Source organism: Polyodon spathula, chromosome 6 (genome assembly GCF_017654505.1).
Source record: "Polyodon spathula isolate WHYD16114869_AA chromosome 6, ASM1765450v1, whole genome shotgun sequence".
Lineage (NCBI taxonomy): Eukaryota > Metazoa > Chordata > Actinopteri > Acipenseriformes > Polyodontidae > Polyodon > Polyodon spathula.
The window spans coordinates 67,085,525-67,105,031 of NC_054539.1; the positions used below are offsets into that span (position 1 = coordinate 67,085,525).

The 19,507-nt window shown below is 34.7% G+C and overlaps 1 protein-coding gene across 1 annotated transcript in view; it reads left to right on the forward strand.

Annotated features, from left to right (window-relative positions):
• Positions 1-19,507, forward strand: part of LOC121317506 (adhesion G protein-coupled receptor F5-like) — a 34,646-nt gene that overhangs the window by 9,779 nt on the left and 5,360 nt on the right. Inside the window, exons 6-19 of the mRNA XM_041253513.1 lie at positions 1,735-1,841; positions 3,786-3,847; positions 4,458-4,606; positions 5,970-6,161; positions 6,648-6,848; positions 7,159-7,317; positions 7,942-8,160; positions 9,836-10,048; positions 10,864-11,016; positions 11,801-11,982; positions 12,738-12,926; positions 13,329-14,690; positions 15,549-15,590; positions 16,022-16,081. Coding sequence (XP_041109447.1) covers positions 1,735-1,841; positions 3,786-3,847; positions 4,458-4,606; positions 5,970-6,161; positions 6,648-6,848; positions 7,159-7,317; positions 7,942-8,160; positions 9,836-10,048; positions 10,864-11,016; positions 11,801-11,982; positions 12,738-12,926; positions 13,329-14,690; positions 15,549-15,590; positions 16,022-16,081 — 3,290 coding nt within the window. The remainder of the gene's footprint in view (positions 1-1,734; positions 1,842-3,785; positions 3,848-4,457; positions 4,607-5,969; positions 6,162-6,647; positions 6,849-7,158; positions 7,318-7,941; positions 8,161-9,835; positions 10,049-10,863; positions 11,017-11,800; positions 11,983-12,737; positions 12,927-13,328; positions 14,691-15,548; positions 15,591-16,021; positions 16,082-19,507) is intronic.

Below are 19,507 nucleotides of genomic sequence, written 5' to 3' on the forward strand. Positions count from 1 at the left end.
TTCAACAAATTGTTGATTGGGGTGGAGGCTGAGGGCATTGACAGGAGAAGAAACTGTCAGGATTGATTGTTATTTAGAGCATTTCAGTGGGCAGATGGACTTTGCGTAGGCATCACCGCAGAAGGAACAGGAGTGAAGAAATCGGCAGTTGGAGTTGTTGCAGACTGAGTTGTTGAAGTTGTTACACATTTTTGGTGACCCTCTGAGATTTTGATAGGTCAGGTAAATCTGTCTGTAGTTGAAGAGGTTCCAGGATGGCCTGATGAGTGGATTGGGCAAACAGGAGCTGTGGCTCGGTAGTTGAAATTAGGAGTTTACAGTTAAACAGCGATCATGAGCAAATTAAAAAAAAAAAAAAAAAGTTTGATCAAACTTTAGGTATTCAAATGCTAGCGATACAAATAGTATAGTAGCACAACTGTTGAAACTTAAATTTACAGTAGAATGCAAAAAGAAAGCCTGTTCAGTACATGTGGCTACAAAATAAGTGGATTATTAATTGTGAAAAGAAAAATTTTATGGAAAGCTTGTCTTCTAGTCTACTTCTACCATTATTTACACTGTTTACTGTTTTGCATGTTAACTTTATTAGGTATGTGTGGTTTAGTTTATCTTACATACAAGATTTAACGTGACCAATGGAATAGTCCAATCAATTATATATTTTTATACTAATATTTCAAATCAATTTTTACAATGGTTATTTGATGCATTTGTAAAGTATTGTTCCCTTCAACTTTTGATATTTTTATTATTCCACATCATTGCTCAGACCCCACATAAGTAAACAGAAAATTCAAATACACTGTCTATTAATGACAAGTCTATGTCTAAGTGTATAATATATTTTAAATGTGATCATATTTGGAAATGTTTGCTTTATTAATAGAGGATGTTGCAAATACTAAATGGTTTGAAAACCTAAAACTTACACAGAGAAACCTACAATGGAAAAAAAATGTACTTTCCATTGGCGCATATATATATATATATATATATATATATATATATATATATATATATATATATATATATATATATATATATATATATATATATATGGAAATAAACAATGGAAATTAAAAAGAAAAAAATATGTTTTAAGTGACAGTAAGATCTGATAAAGCTGAAAGATGGGTAAATGTCAGGTAACACCGCCACTACGCTCTTCCAGCACACACTGCTTAACTGGTACAGTAGGTGGGTTCACGTCAGACAACACAGGTAGTCACAGCCACGGGGCAGGTCAGTGGGTTGCTGAGGATTCAAAAGTTCTCTGCAACAACCTAATATGCCTTAGATTAGTTGTTCTAAATCCTGGTCCTGGGGACCCCCCTGTGTCTGCCGTTACTTTTTTTCAAACTGATTCTTTATTAAATACTCAATTAAACTAACAAGAGGCCTTTTAATTTCTTATAAGCTGAAGAATAGTTTAAAAATCTGTTTAGCCAAATTGTTAGTCCGACTGAGTGTTCATTTAAGTTCATGAGCACTCAGCTGGAATTGGGCTGTTTCAGAGAACTTTTGAATCCTCAGCCACCCACTGACCTGCCCAGTAGTGGTGACTGCCTGTGTTGTCTAGTGTTGCCTACTGTGCCAGTTAAGCAGTTTGTGCTGGAAAGCCTTGTCAGAACATGGGTGAAGGAAGGGTGGAGTGGTGGGAGTTACCTGACAATTTCCTGCCTTTTTCATTTTCATTTTAGAATCTTTACTAATAATGTTCTTGTTTTACAGCTTATGTTATAAAAATTTCTTTTTCGATGGACCGTGAATTTGTACCTGCTCTAAATAATAAATCATCCCCGTTATATAACCAGTACAAACATGACATTGAAGATGCCGTGAGTGTTTATTTTTGTGTGTTATGTGTGTCAGCTGCATGCGCAGCACTGGCTTTATTCTTTGGATGTTTATGCCTAAGAAAGCTTGTGATTTTGTGCTTTAATTTTTTATCTTGATGCATGTATTTTAAGGTATTAAAACAACATATGCTCTTCAGATCCCATTTGTCAGCCCAAGCATGCATGCAGAATAAGTTTGATCAGTCAGAGTGGCTGTATGTTATTACGCTCTCTAGTGGTAAGACAGAGTCAGTGTTTGCAAACTCAAAGATAAATACAGCCCAACCACTCTAGCTTGACATATTTGTGTGTTGGTGACAGGACGGATTAGGTATATAAAAAAAGACACTAATTTAATTATAACTTCTGAATAATAATGCAAGCATGACAGAAAAGGAAGGAGACAATAAAACTCCTGTATACACATTGTTGCGTCTTACTAGTTCTGTAACATTAGAAGTTTGTATTTCATTTAAAAAAATTGACTTTTTAATTTACAAAGTCTACTTTAGAAAGTCTACACCCCCTTGAACCTTTTTCGCATTTTGTTGTGTCAGTGCCTCAGAGTTTCATGCATTTAAATGAGGATTTTTTTTCACTTTCCACTTTTTTTCAAAAACAAAATCTTTACAAAACAAGCTCTGTCAAGTTCCTTGGGGAGCGTTGATGGACAGCAATCTTCAAGCCATGCCACAAATTTTCAGTTGGATTTAGGTCAGGGCTCTGACTGGGCCACTCAAGGACATTTATCTTTTTGTTCCTTAGCCACTCCAGTGTAGCTTTGGCTGTGTGCTTTGGGGCGTTGTCATGCTGAAAGGTGAACTTCTGTCCCAGTTTGAGCTTTCTTACAGAGGGCAGCAGGTTTTCCTCAAGGACCTAACTGTACTTTGCTCCATTCATTTTCCCTTCTATCCTGACAAGTGCCCCAGTCCCTGCCGATGAGAAACATCCCCATAACATGATGCTGCCACCACCATGCATCACAGTAGGGATGGTGTTCTTTGGGTGATGAGCTGTGTTTTGCCACATGGCTACAAAATCTCCTGTTTTTTTGCATACTTCAAATGGGATTCAAGGCAGGCTTTCTTGGGTAATGGCTTCCTTCTTGCCACCCTACCATACAGGCCAGATTTGTGGAGTGCTTGGGATGTTGTTGTCACATGCACACTTTGACCAGTCTTGGCCATAAAAGCCTGTAGCTCTTGTAAAGTTTCCGTTAGCCTCGTGGTAGCCTCTCTGATCAGTCTCCTTCTCGCTTGGTCATCCAGTTTGGAGGGATAGCCTGATCTAGGCAGGGTTTTGGTGGTGCCATACACCTTCCACTTCTTAATAATCGTCTTGACTGTGCTCCAATGTATATTCAAGGCCTTTGATATTTTTTTATACCCATCTCCTGATCTGTGCCTTGAGTCTTAGCTTTGAAATGCATTACCCGGCAGAGGGAACCTACAGGAACTGCTGAATTTATCCTGAAATCATGTGAATCACTACAATTTAATACAGGTGGAGGACACTTAGCTTAGTGTTTGATTTTGAAGGTGATTGGTTGCACCTGAGCTAATTTAGGATTGCTATTACAAGGGGGGTGGACACTTATCCAACCAAGCTATTTCAGTTTTTATTTTTAATACATTTTCTACAAATTTCTAGAATATTTTTTTCATTGGAAGTTGTGGGGTAGGATGTGTAGATAAATGAAAAAAAAAAAAAAAAAAAAAAAAAAAAAAATTGTATTTTAATTCCAGTCTATAAGGCAACAAAAGGTGAACATTTTGAAAGGAGGTGTAGACTTTCTATAGCCACTATAGTATGTTTGTGTGTGTGTGTGCGTATATATATATATATATATATATATATATATATATATATATATATATATATATATATATACACACACACACATACATACATATAGTATATTTGCAATGGATTTCTTCTTTTCAGATAACTAGGAGTTATTCTGGAACTATAAAGGGCTTTCAGACAATACAAGTCACAGGTTTCAGGTAAGCTGTTTATTATTAGTAGTTTTAGTTGTAGTAACCTAAATGTGTCTTCTGTTTAGCTGAAGATTTTAGACATCTTCTTCATAAAGGTTATCACATCTTTATACAAAAGAAGGTACATAAACACAATGGTAATACTAGAATTACATATTTTGTGTGCCTATGTATTCTTTCAACTTCAGTTTTCTCCCCTTCCTTTTTATTTGAAATAGCACAAATGACTACTTTCAGTGCCACAGCAAACAATGTAGAATACACTGCTTACCAGTGACACTGACACCACTACACTTTTATGGCACTCGCCTGTATAAAAATGTCCAAGTGCAGTTTAATCATCTTTTGTTTTATTTCCAAAGAAAAATGTATCACCACTCCCAAACAATTATATTTCCTGTTATTCTAGGTTAACAGCATGAAGGACTTCAACTTTTGAAGTTTCCACTTTTTTCTCTCATCCATAGGAAGAATATAATTATAATAATTCAACTGCATATGATTAAAGTATTTTTAACAAATATTGGTACTTCCTATTGCCATCAAAACCAATTTTATTTAGAAATGAGAATGATCAGTTCCTTTCTTTAGATAATTTCTGTTTTCATTAATGCAGAAGCGGCAGTGTTATTGTAGACTATGAGATAACGACAACTGGGACATCATCATCTTCCGACTTGCAGGCAGGAAACAGCAAAGTAACATCAGCTCTTCTTGTGAAAGGCTATACAGTTGACCAGTCATCTTTTATAGCAGTTGTTACTGGTAAGAACATAATTATTAGTATAGGTGAACACAGACTAAATGCTACTTATACCGCAAATCACACAGTGTTTATTTACCTTGTCCAGATGTTCAAAATGTGTTCAAAGCAAATCAGAATGTGTTTAATGAAATAGAGGTACAGAGTAGATGAGAACTGAATCCAACACTCATTATGTTTACATGCAGGCTAATATTCCATTGCAGTTATCTAAATGCTATATTCAGAATCAGGTAAGATTGTACAGAATAAATACATAGAATATTGAGCTACCTTGTGGAATATTAGTTCATGTAAACAGCATATAATAAACACTTCTGTTCACGTGTGAGATCATTGTCTATGGTTGACTGTTAATCTGCCTCTGTATCGGGAGAGACTCAGTGCCCCACACATAATAGTACACTTGGGAACACAGCAAAATGTAATTTATGGCATAAAACGTAACTTCTGGCACAAAACTTGTTGCTGCATTGTTTTAGATGTCACCACCCCTTACTCTGATGTTACCACACTTATTGAACTAAAATATATTGGTAAACTCGAGCTATAACTTATGCCAAGTCTTCTAAACACATTTCGGTAGGTTTGAAACAAACTGCACAGTTTCTCTCATAGTAGGGTTAAGTCCCTTCCAACCAGTAGCTTCATGTTTTCTGCCAAGCCTGTTTTATAACAGGAATAATTCGATCTCTGGCACACTACGGCATTCTCTTTCTCTTAAATTAAGACCAATATATTTTTTACCAGACTAACACAAAAAACATAATCCGAGTCCTGGCCTAGCTGACACCGCATAAAGATTACAGTAGTGCTCATAGCGCGCGCGTGCGCGCGCACACACACACACACATATATGTATATACTACTGCAATCTGAATGCTAAATTGTACGAGCAATTACTATGTACTGTACTTGAGAAAACAATTCTTAACGTTTCACTCAGGGATTCAGTTGAATCCTAAATGGTTTCCTTTTACATTCCTGTTTTAATGTGTGATCAATATCTGCTGCTAGCAGATATGACCTTCTCAGAGGAGGTTTGTTTGAAGCACAAGGCAAACCTGATCACTGTTTTCAAAATCGATCAGCACGACAGACCGTGTGCAAAGCACGGTACCTAAATCAGTTCACTGGCCAAATTTGATTTCACCCCTTTGCACCCACATAGCAGCCTATAGGCAGGCACAACTGACCTTTGCCTTAGCATTAGTGACTTTAAGCATATTTTCTAACAGGTACAGATCCTGCAGAATATTTAAATTAAAATAAAGTGTGTTTGTTTGTTTTTGCTTAATGAATACAATATATATTAAAGGTTGCTAGCTAATTATTTATTGTTTATATTCTGTCTATTGCTATTAGACAAGACAGAATTTACTTCCACTCCCACCGTGGCCTTTGAAGGGGACACGTTAACCCTGAATTGTGTCATTGGAGTAAATTATTCCAATTCATTGTGGAAAGTGAATGATACAGATGTCAAAGTTGATGGAAGGCATGTCATTAGCAAAACAGCAAATGGTACAACATTAACAGTTCACCCTGGATACAATGGTAAGTACATGCAATATGTTTTCATTGTTTTATTGATTGAGTATAAGCAGCTATTCTTTTTGTTTATATTTTTTTTTTTAGTTGGGGTTTTGCGTGGGTGGAAACAGGAGTTGTTCCTTGGGCGGCTTAGTGCATTATCCTGTTAAAGATTATATCATCTGAATAAGACATGTTTCAAGGCTGCCACCTTGTGTGTAACTCTGGAAAATGGTCTCCCTCACGAATATAAACAGCCCTCAACAAGGTCTCTGTGTTTGTCTTAAGTTAAATACAGAGATGTGTAAATGCTGAAATAAGATGGCTGCTAAATCAACAATACTAATGTAGAAGATCCTGCCATCAGGAGAAAGGGTTTGTGAAGAAGTTGTTGGGTTTTAGCACACACAACCTATAGAAGTATCTAAAATTTTGAATTCCTGGTTGGTTAAATGCATTTATAATGTGTGTTTGGGGTATAAGTAACCTTTTTCACTTATTTCTTCACAGCAAATTATACTTGCATTTTCGAAGATGGTTTTGTAATATACAAATATACACAACAAATCACAATTCAAAATAAACCAACAATCACATCCACTTCATCAGTTACTGCCTTTTGTGATGAAACCAATGACCTGAAGTGCTGCATAACACCATACATGGATTACTTCACTGTTGGATGGAGTGATGGAAAGAATACATTGAGTGGTAAGGAGGTATTTAACATTAACTGCTAAATGTGCAAAACACCAGAATTTATCAGGAATTATTTAAACGCAGGTAGAAAGGTGGTGTATAATAGGTAGGGGTGGTTGAGCACTGTCATATAGAAATGTATTTTAAACATTGTATTTGCTGGTTTAGACACATAAGTAAACACGATCAGTAAGTAACACCTAACTAAAAAATGTAATTACAGAAAAAAATGATTATGTTCTACATTTTAGAATATGAATATACTATTTATGTCATCCAGCACTAAAATAAAATAACAGGAACTTTGTAAATCATTTTCTAGGGGTGAAGAGCACAAACAATCCATACTGTTCTATCTATACACCAACTTCAGAAATTTGCAAATCAAAATCTGTTTCAGTATTAGGCTATACTTGTGAAATAAAAACAGGTTTTGGAGCTGTCTGGCAAGAAAATATTTATGTGAAATTCGTACAAATGGGTAAGTATAAGTCATATGTAATTAACAGTTAATTAAAAGCCTTTAATTTAAATTAGATTTTGTGACGCAATAATTAGATTTGCTGATTGATGATTATGGGTAAATGATTTAAACTTGTGTGCCTGACATAATATTGTTCAATTAAATCACATTCAACTATTCAGCTGTCAACATTTTTTACATGACGTAAAATATTGAAATGTGTCTGTAAATGCTATAAAATTATTATTGGGCATTATCTAACACTGAGATATTTAAGAGTGTGGTAGCAGCAGCTTTGTGAAATTACTTCAACAAAAGGCATACTTTTTACTGAATGATACCCACGATCAGACTTGACATAAAATCATAGAATACAACTGTGTGATTACTTTTAAGTCATTTTTTCATTTTTCATCCGGGAACCGAAAATGTACGTGAACACATCATAATATGGCAGCCATATTAGGTCATAGGTCAAAAATAAAGGGAAGATTGTGTCCATGGAGTTTTCATAACATTGAGAATATGAAGTCAGCATCTCATATGAGGAGAGTAAAACATGCTGTTTTGTTTTTCCCTGTTTTGTGTTTGTTTCAAGGAAAATGCTTGGTTTAGTTTTTTAATGATTTGAAACTTTTTCAGGAAATAAGACAGAAATGAAAATACAGAGTGTGTCTAGTGGTGATGTAACAACCATTACCTGCACAACTGACATAGCAAACAATTATAATACTTCATGGTATTTGAAACAAGGTACAGGTGATTTCATTCTTTTGAAACCTAGTGGTTCAGTATGGAATTCCGCTAGTGATAAGAATGAAATGAATCTTACGATCACAACAGTCAACAAACTATGGGAAGGTGAGTAAATGCTGTTTTTTTTCATTGCAAAAATTCATTGTTGTTTCATTGTTGCTATAGTATACATCACAAATCACGGGTATCTCATGCATCGTGTCACCATTATTTGACAAACACATAGCACAACTTTGATTAACTCAAATTGTGCATTGATTCATTGCAAAGTGTTCTTTGGTTTAACAGACTTAGTGGTTGATTTGTTCAAATTTACATTTATATAACATGAGACAAATCATCTCTGAATATGTCCAAAAAAGGGAGTTTAAAAAAAAAAAAAAAGTTTTCCATTTGTGCAGAAAGATCTCTAAATCCTCTCATGTGGAGGATTGGATTTGCATGTGATTGGCTTGGCTTACATGCAGTTTAAAAATGTTCTCCATTGTCATGAGAATATGCCATAGCTCACACATACCACACATCACACTATAAAAAATACACAGCCAGAACATGGTACAGCTCAAAAAGGTGGGCGGATTCTAATAGCTGTATCCCTAAACCTAAAATATTTGAAGACCAAGTCAGACAAAAAAAGAGAATACGTTAGAGTGGTTCTTATGCTAACACCACCATAGGCTGCCATCATGGAAGTACTACCAATGATACAGCCTCCAGTCCACCCTGTGATCCCACAGAGAGTGTACTGCCTCTAGTTATACTCTATATATATATATATAATATATATACCTATATATATATATATAATATATATATATAAGAAAATTTGATAGGTATTCTTAATTCCTAATGCCTTATTTTTATTGCACATTACCCATTTTATAACAGCACTTTGTTCTCTACAGATGCTGTTTCTCTTGGTAATTTCAAAATAAATCATATTTGTAGTTCCCTAATCCACCCCATAATTCATTTCCATTAACACTTTTTTTTTTACCCCTGTGAATCAATATCATCATTTCAAAACAGCGAAGTTCGTTTTCACAAAGTCACAGTATAATATTTCAAAGTATTGTCATTTTCAGAGGACTCCTAATATGATGGTGTTCTGTAATGTAGTTGTTTTATAAACAAGGTTCTAAAATTTATATTATGGAATAACAAAAACAATTGAAAAACTATAAACTCCAATGCTGTCTCAATTATAAAATAAGCATTAACAAGAATATTTATTTTAGTCTGTGTGAACTCCACACATGATCGAGTACTATGATCTAATAATAGAATTACCGGTACTGTCAATCTTACTGCTTTTTTCCCCAATGGTATTTAGTGAGAAGAAAAACTCACTGCTCCAATTTATCATCAATGTGCTGTGTTACAGTATGCAAACATTATAACGGTCAAATGTTAGGTGCTACAAATTGCAATTCTGCCTTATTAGTTAGTCTTTGCTAGAGGGCCCACATTGCCCACTTTTAGCAGCATTGAATTTGTAATTCTGTTCCAGCAGGCTAGGTTGCAGGATCCAACCTTTAAAAACTTAGTGAGTCATCCTTCAATTATGTCTGTGCTATTAAACTCCTCTGTTGCAGATGCTTAGGTTGGTGTCTGTAAGGTGAGCAGGCAAAATGTGCAGCCTTACTGCTTTTAAATTGGTTGGGATTTGTAGTACATTGCTGTGCTACTGTAAATAAATCTAATTAACCAAATGTTTTATTATAAATACACTTCTTAAAATATCCCAGTATAAGATGCTTTTCTTGCTTGTTTGTTTTAGGTGACTACCGTTGTGTATTTTCTTATGAATCAAGAAATACCACTGCAACGGCTAGAATGAATGTGTATTCATTGCCAACAATCACTGTGTATCCTGAACAAATGAAATATGAGTGTAACAGTAGTGTGACCAGTCAAGTATTGAAGTGCTGTATCCCTGTGGGTACAGAGACTTACACAATGACATTTAATGACAAAAAGATTGAACCTGGAGGCAAGTCATTTTATTCTTTGTTTACTTCATAAAATAAAACCAACAAAAGATGGAGCAAAAATACAAATTGACATTAAGTCAAATGCACATAGATTAGGTGCAATGAAGGAAGTTGCGTAGCTTTGTGGTCTGCCTACATCGTTAAAAATTATGTTATTTGTTTATCCGATACAATTGAACATCTAAGGCTTTATTTTTGAACTTTGCTTATTTGTATTTGGTGTCCTGCTACTGCAGACCATTTCAAGATGTCTATAGCATACTACCCCAGCAAGGCTCTCTGCACTCATGAAATGGGTCTGACCTTTTACATCTCTAAGAGTTTACTCTGACAATTGCATTGTGATGTTCTGTTTGGCTTGATTGCTGCAAGTAAGATGAATAAAGTTTGCAAGAAAGACACTCTCTGGCCCACACTGCAGTTTTTCTACATTGACATCTTTTCAAATTATTTCAGTTATTATACCTTACAAAACAATAGGCTACTAATTGAAGTACAGTAAACACAATAAAAATGCATAACTGACATCATTATTATATATACCTATTAATATATATATATATAATATATATCTATATTATATATATATATATATATAGATATATATATAGTATATATATATTATAAATTACTGTACATGTAGATTTGACGAGAAACCTGCTTTGTGAAACAGTAAGATTTTAATATCATCATGTACGGTGTTGTGCACTTTCTAGTTATAAAGATACTCTTTTCAACCTTTTCAAGTGCGCTTTACATTTAGTTTTAACAGTTCTTATGTATATTCTTGCTTTTCTTTATTTCTGTTTTACAGATCTAATAGCTTCACAGGATCAGAATTGTGCCAATTTTACATATATATACCCACAAACATGTGTGAAGATTCAAGTCATAACATGTAAGGTAACAAACCAACTTCAGAAATTAATTACCAAGGACATTACATTGGAATCTTTTAAAAAGACCGGTGAGTACATTCAGTACATGTACAGGTATGTTAAGGGATGATGCTGATGATCTACATTAGCAGGCTACAGAATAGTCAACATAGTGAAACCTCATCTAAACCACCTCAGTAATTTGTAGATTAAATAAATAAATAAATAAAAACAAGCAACACAATCAATGATTTATTAAGTTAACCCTCACAATAACACAGCAGTTAAATGAAATATTAAAACAGGCATTATACCATATATTAAAATAATAATAAAAAAAGAGGATTAACACAGCTGCTCATGGCCCTAGTAAACAGTCCAGATTAGGATGAGCAAGCTGCCAAATAGTGATCTCTGCCTAAAGCCACAGGCTGGTTCAGAGGCTGCTGTTTATTTTCTTATTTTTTACATACAGTACTTGAAACTCTGCACTATGCTCAAACTTATTTCATTCCCTTCTCCAAATATTAAGCTACAATACATTTGTTGGTTTCTGTGTAATAAAGTGATGCAATTAAATATATATTTGAGTTTATTGTAATGAAAGTTTACATACATTTCTAATATCTAACATAAGAGTAAAAACTATGCAAAAAAAAAAAAAAAAAAATTAACCAGGAGATTTATCCAGTGAGACTGAGGCCTTGTTTACAACTGGGTCATAGGTGGTCGTTTTATGTTTACTGACATTTTATTGAGTATGGTTGATCATATAATAATATTTATAATATTTTACTGTATCAAAGAAAAAAAACTAAGAAACGTACCCACCGTTAGGAAATATGTGACCTGTTTCTTCTTTGTTTAAACCAGAAAATGAAGTGTTATGTTCTCAGCCTACCTACGGTGTTGGACAGAATAATGACATCATCACAACAGCATGTCCACCACAACAAACTGGAACTATCACTGTGCAATGCAAAAGTGGGACTTGGATTACTATAAGTAACACATGTGTATTAAACGCAATCAATGACATTTTCCTTAAAACTTTGGTAATGTTCCTGTTTTCAAAACATATGCACATATGTAATAAGCTCTATTCAATTTGAAGTGGCTAATTATTCAAATAGAGAGCTACAATATATGTTAATAAAATACTTGTTAATAAATATTTCAAGTAAATGTTGGGTAAGCAGTAGTGCTGTTTAGTAATTATGAAATCTCTCTTTCTCTCTGGCTATGTTTACAATGAAAAATACAGGTAAAAATAGGGTTGTATTTCTATTATTTTTTAAAATAAATCTATGACACTTATTTCAGAACCATAATAACACACAAGAAACAGTCGATGTGTTGTAATGTTTGGGCCCAGGCATAAAGCCTAAACTAAAACAGTATCGTAATACTGTGAGGAAAGTGTTAAAAGTTATTTACAGTATACACTACAGATCAAACCAAAAATGTTATCTGATTTGTTTTTGTATTGTTTTTTGTACTGAGAAGGATCTCACAAATGAGTTGAAAAGGTTATTTAAGACCTCAGGATCATGAGATCCTTCCTGAACATTTTAATGTAAAATGTGAAAACCTAGCAGTCTGCTGTAAATTTAAATTTTTATGATGAATTAGGTGACAGTACTAATTACTTTCCACGTTTTTTCATTAGATCCAGAGAATATACAATGTTTTTTGATTGGTGGATTTTCTCAATTGTGGTGTAATGTATTATATCACAGGTTCAGAATATTTTACCACTTAGTTATTTTGTTGCCTACTATAACTATGATTGATCTTCCCTTTACAACAGCAACTGACAAGCAGCCCAATACAAGTACAAACGTTGCTACCCTCCTTAATTGAAAATCTAAAGACCACTTCAACAAATTTAAAAAGCAATATAACTTCATCAACTGCAACCATTTCCTCAGTGGTTAATATATTGAACACCTTTTCAAACGCTGCTGAAAATGTCACCATTACTAAGACTGAATTGACGGTAAGTTTTCATTCACCAGCTGAGAAAGAAACATTAGGTGTCAGATGTATATATCCTTACCCCCTATTCATAAACTAGTAATAAAGTGAAAAATAAGTATTTGTTCAAAACAGAAACATGTTTTTTTTTTTTTTTCAATACATACTTACTGGAAATAATTTATTCCAAAGCATTTTCACATTGAATATGCACTTGATTTATGATTTTCAGAATGCCCGCTTATATCATATATGATATGTTTTTTATTACAATTAGCCTGGAGTGTCTTTATGTGCCTTTTACCATAATGACCCGTGTACTTATAAGTTGTTGCTATATATAAATCGACTGGTTGCTGTTGCAGTTATTGTTGATATTTTGAGTGCTGTTTTAAGATTGTTTACCTTTTCTTATTTGTTTTAGGGATTTCTTGAAACAGTGAACAATGTAATAGGATTGGATTCGTTACAATCCTGGAACACCTTAAATAAGAATGCAACTGATAATTCCAGCTCTCGTTTACTGCAGTCAGTGGAACTTTTCACCAAGTCATTATCTACAAATTCTTCCTTTCAACTAGAAACAAATAACATTAATTTGAAGGCGACTAAAATTGCAAAAAACAGTGACTACAATGAGGCCTTTAATTTTAACAATACAAGAGTCAGTGGTAGTGTAAATATTCCTCAATCAGAACTAAGCACTCTTCCTAACAACACTTTAATCGTTAGTATTGCTTACTTAAACCTTTCAGACATCCTCCCACTCAGAAACAACACAACAAACAAAGAAGTAAATGGCATTGTTTTGACAACGACAGTGCGTGGCAATGTTAAAAATGTTGGCTTGGACTTTATACTGAAGAATACTTCTTTGGGTAACCCTCAGTGTGTCTTTTGGAACTTCAATCTCTTCAACAACACAGGATCATGGGATGACTTTGGCTGTAACCCACTGATATTGGAAAACAGTACCATTCGCTGTCAGTGTGAACACTTGACTTCCTTCTCAATCTTAATGTCACCCAAAGAGATAACAGACCCAGGTGTAAAAGAAGCATTAGATTACATTACCTATATTGGATTGGGCATCTCCATGGGAAGCTTAGTTTTGTGCCTTCTTATTGAAGGAGTTGTATGGCAGAGTGTGAACAAAAATAAGACCTCTTACATTCGACATGTTTCAATTGTGAACCTCGCTTTATCTCTGTTGATCGCTGATATATGGTTCATCATAGGGGCTGCGATTGACCCCTCCACACCAGCCTGCAGTGCAGCCACTTTTTTTATTCACTTTTTCTACCTGGCCTTGTTCTTCTGGATGTTAACTTTAGCTATTCTGCTTTTCTTCCGAGTAGTCCTGGTCTTCAAAGACCTAGGCAAGTCACAAATGCTGGCGATTGCATTCTGCTTGGGCTATGGCTGTCCACTTCTTATTGCTGTTGTTTCGGTAGCTGTTACTGCCCCTGGGGGTAATTACACAAGAACAGGGGCATGCTGGCTGAACTGGGATAACACCATGGTCCTCCTTGCTTTTGTTATACCTGCCCTGGTCATAATTACAATCAATTTGATCATACTGGTTGTGGTAATTGTCAAGATGCTAAGACGAACTATTGGAGACAAGCCTAGGGCTGAAGAAACAAGCACCTTAAAAGTAGTTGCTAGATGCATCGCCATCTTAACACCATTTCTGGGTCTTACCTGGGGATTTGGAATTGGAACGGTGGTTGCGCCTGACAACAAGGGAATCAATGTTGTGTTCACAGTGCTCAATGCATTTCAGGTATTTGTATTTGACAGATGAACTGGTAGCCGTATTAGTCCAGAGATGATAGACAAAGAGAAGGAGATGTGATGCCTTTTATTTGACTAACAAAATAATAATTAATCACAAGCTTTCAATACCTCAAGGTCTCTTCTTCAGGTGAAAGTAGAAAAGAGAGATTGACGTTTACTATTAGTTTAAAATAATGTAAACAATCTATTTCCTACTTTCACCTGAAGAAGAGAACTTGAGGTCTTGAAAGCTTGTGATTAATTGGTATTTAGTTAGTCCAATAAAAAGGTATCACATCTCCTTCTCTTTGTCTAGGTATTTGTGTGAAATAGTATATCCATAATTAATGGTAAAGGGCAGAGATGCAGTTCTTAGATTTAATATACTGTAGCATAAACCTTGCACAGCTGCAAGGTTTATTGAATGATGTGCAACAAACAGCCATGCGTGGTTGGAGTTTTTTTTTTTTTTGTTCTTTTCTCTGGCAGTCTTTGTTTCAGCTGCACTTCATTATTTCTGCCACTGTCAAAAAAAGTGTAAAATGTATTTTAAAAAATCATGGGCACTTTTCATTAAATGCATTTTAGGGATATTTATTTATTTATTTATTTATTTTACATTTTGCACATGCACACCAGGAAAATTTAAAGTTGGCATGTGCAACTTGTTTTTCAACAGAGATCCAAGAAACACAGAATAAATGTATATATCTCACATAAAAATCATTTATTTCTCTTTATGTACATTCATACAGTTAAGAGCATAACAGAGAAAAAGACCAGAAAGACCTCAGATAAACTGGGTAAAACAATTGCATTAACGTGTAACGCAGTAATGTGTGCTCATGTTTTCTCTAATCATTAGGGATTCTTTGTTCTAGTCTTTGGAACACTATTGGACAGTAAGGTAGGTTTCATAACCTTTTTTTAATATTTAAATGAGAACTGAGTAATTGGGATTGGTGATATGTAATGTTCAGTAACAATTTCAATTGGCAACATACTACATAATTTATTATAAGAAATTAATTGGAAACTACAGTATAGTGTATCTATTGAGTCCTTTTTTTTAAGCATCACCTTCTAATTGTTTGCTAATAATCAAAAGAGGGTTATTATTGTGTGCTCAGTAATCCTTACACAATTAAGTCATTTACCAATTAAGTACCAAGGCATTTTACAATAGGAACCTAATGGTTACAGTAAAATGACCCAGTAGTTACAATTTTCCAAGTTAAATACTTATTACAGTATGTAGTATGTGCCATGTAATTCAAATCATGATGTAATACAGCAATCCATTGTCTAATATACAATATGTATGTACTTTAACTATAGATACGGGACGTACTGCTGAAGACATTTTCGTTATCAAGATACGTCTCTCAGCAAACAAGGGTGAGTGCATTTTCTTGTGATTAATATTTTTTATTTTTTTACTGTGTGTGTGTGTATATGTATGTGTATATATATATATATATATATATATATATATATATATATATATATATGTGTGTGTATATATATATATATATATATATATATATATATATATATATATATATATATATATATATATATATATATATATGTGTGTGTGTGTGTGTGTGTGTGTGTGTCTGTGTGTGTAAACCACAATAACAACAAGAACAACAAAAAAAAAATCAGTGTTATTCATATATTATTCATACTATTCATAGTGTTATTCATATATATTCAAAAGGAAAAGGACAATAACTGTACATCTGAAATAAAAGCTGTTATGCCAAGATAAAGTCAGCATTGGCTGCAGAACCCACACTCCGTGCCTCACTGTGGATGACCGAGCCCTATTCAGTCTAGCTGTAGTGCGTTCTAAGTGCACAATATCTTGAAAAGCAGTGATCTAGTATTGAGACAGAGGCAGGTCTGGAGTAATCCAAAGCTGCAGGATTGATTTTCTTCGCCGAAGTTAGACCTGTTACTAAAATTTTATTTTGTGTTAATGAAAAATCAAATAACGAGTCATCATTTAAAAAACATAAACATGGATCAGGTCCAAAACTAACCCCTGTGAAATTAGATAGCACAGAGCTCACAAAAACTGGCAATGACAGGGCAATCCTGGAACACGTGCATGAAGGTACATGGAGTGCCAAGTTGGCAGATGTTACAGGCAGGAATTGAAATAGTCTAAAGCGTCAGTAAGGTGGGGCATAGGCTCGGTGTATGAGCTTGAAATGTATTAATTGATGAGCTGCATTTTTAGATGCAGGAAATATTAGACCACACTGTCCCAATTAGGAGTTAGTCCAATCCATCCAAGCTCTCGGTCCCAAGTGTTTCTGACTGGCAGACAGCTGCATGTTTGAAGTAACAAATTCTAAATACGAGAAATCATGTCTCGGACTCTGTGAGCATTTGATCCAATCTGCCATCGGATGACATGGTAAAAGGGAATTCCAGGGCTCCGCATAGGTCTGCATGGCTGATCTAAATTTTAGAGATATAAAGAAGGATGAACCCGGGAGAGAGTACTTATCCTTAATGATCTGAAATGTGCAGATACCGTTTTCATCAAAAATATTAACACCCCTGCATGACCAAACAGGATAAACAAAAGGCTGACCACCAGATAGAAAGTGGTGGTGATGACAGACAGGAGAGGTTTGGCTACATTGAAAAGAGCCACTCAAGACTTTTTCAATATTATTCCATATTTTTAAAGAATGTATTACTATCAGGCCAAATCTAAAACTGAGATTTTTTTACAACCAACCCTAGTGAATGGGGGGTCTTGAAGTCTATGTGGCTGAACCAAAGCTGCTTCTATGGAGTGCCAGGGGACTCTTGAATCCTGGTCCATCCTGGTCCTCATTGCCCTGAGCTCGAATGCGCAATAATATAATTTTAAATTCAGAAGAGCTCATCCTCCAGATGATTTAGTACATTGTAGGGTGGTTAGTTGGATTCTAGAGCATCTGCCTCCCCAAATAAATTTAGAAATCATGGAATGTTCTTCCTCAAAGTATTTTGGAGGAGGGGACACAGGTAGCATAAAAAAATTAAAAGTTAAAACATTCATTTTTACTGCTGCTATTCTTCCCTATAAAGAAAATTGTAAACTACCCCATCTTTGTAAATCAGTTTTAATGTTCTTCATGAGAGCGCTGAAATTATCCTTGACAATCTTCCGAAATGAGGAGTGATACCCAAGTATGTAAACGAGTTATCAGTTGGAATAATGGTAGGTAACCTAGTGATTTTTACTGCCATATTAAGGAGCATTAATACTGATTTAGTCCAGTTAATTTTACAGCCTGCTAGCTTTCTAAAATCATCAAACAGTTTCACCACATGGGGACAGAGATATTAGAGAGGTACAAGAGAATATCATTAGCATGTGGAGATATGTGATGTTTGGAACTATTTATTTCAATTGGAGTGATAACTGTACTTTGCCCCATAGCCTGTGTAAGCCTGTGTGTAGGAATCTGCACATATCTGAAGCTAACCGCCCCTTAATGAATCCTGTTTGATCAAAGTGGATTAAATTCCCTATAAAAGGCTCCAGTCTAGCAACTAGCATCCTAGCATACATTTTCAAATTACTATTAAATGAGGGAGACATGACGAAAACTAGAACACTTTTTCTAACGAGAGAAATTAATGCAGTTGTCTGATCTATATGAAATGTACCACACTGAATAGCGTGATTAATAGAATCGAAAATCAGTGGACCAACAATGTCCCAAATTACCAATGATATCTCTAGGGGAAGACCATCAAGCCCTGGGGCTTTTCCTTTTTGTAAGAACTGTAATGGCTAAACACCTGTACGTTTCACTAGTGAATTTAAACATTACAGGACAAAATGTTAAAATATGCCATTATGAAAAAACACTCTTTTTCCTGCACATTTATCTGGGATGAAATATATTGCACAGAATAAACAATACATGCCTCGTTGTGAGCTGCTAAGTGTACAAAAAAATAAAGGAAAAAACAAAGAACAAAACACCACAAAAACCGCAGTTCCCCTCTGGTTTGGAAAAACAAAAAAGATTGAGCCATGACTCCTCTTGACGCAATGCAACTCCCCAGCTCGGCATACAGCAGCAGTTTGTTGTCAACCACAGTTTGTAACCTCTTGATTACACATTTAACAATAAACCCATTGCATCGTGAACTTCATAGGTTATAATAAGTACTAAGTAAAACACCTACGGTATGTCTAATAATGAATTTTGTGGATTATATAAACTAATCCTGATCATAATAAAAACTGAAATGCTGCTTCAATTATTAAGATTGGTAACCAAATTTCACTGTGTTATTAATAATAAAACACAAACATCCTTAGTCCTACTAAATTAAGCAAGCACCTAACCTACATAGTGTTTCAGAAATGACAGTTTCTATTAGCTTTGATTTTTTTTCCCCCAAGGAAACGGTATTGATCCAACATATATATAAGTATATATACAGCAGAGCACAGAACCTAAGAATGAGATCTCAGACTATCATCTCCGCTGACTCATCCAATATCTGTTGCCCCAAAAGTCTGAAAATGTGATTTCTTCATGGTCGTTTGGGGCTGATCATATGCAGAGACTTTGACTGAAGAAAATCCTCCACTTCTTGTAAGGAACGGAAAACAAATTGACTGCTGTCGTGAGTCACTTTGAGCAAGACAGGATAAACGAGGAATGGTTTAATTTCAAAAGAGATCACCTTCTTTCTAGTTTGCTAGAATTCTCTCGTCTTCTTTTTTTGTTACTGTAGTCAGGAAAGATCAGCAAGGTTGATCGGCCATGTTATATTGGATAAACTGCTCTTGCACCC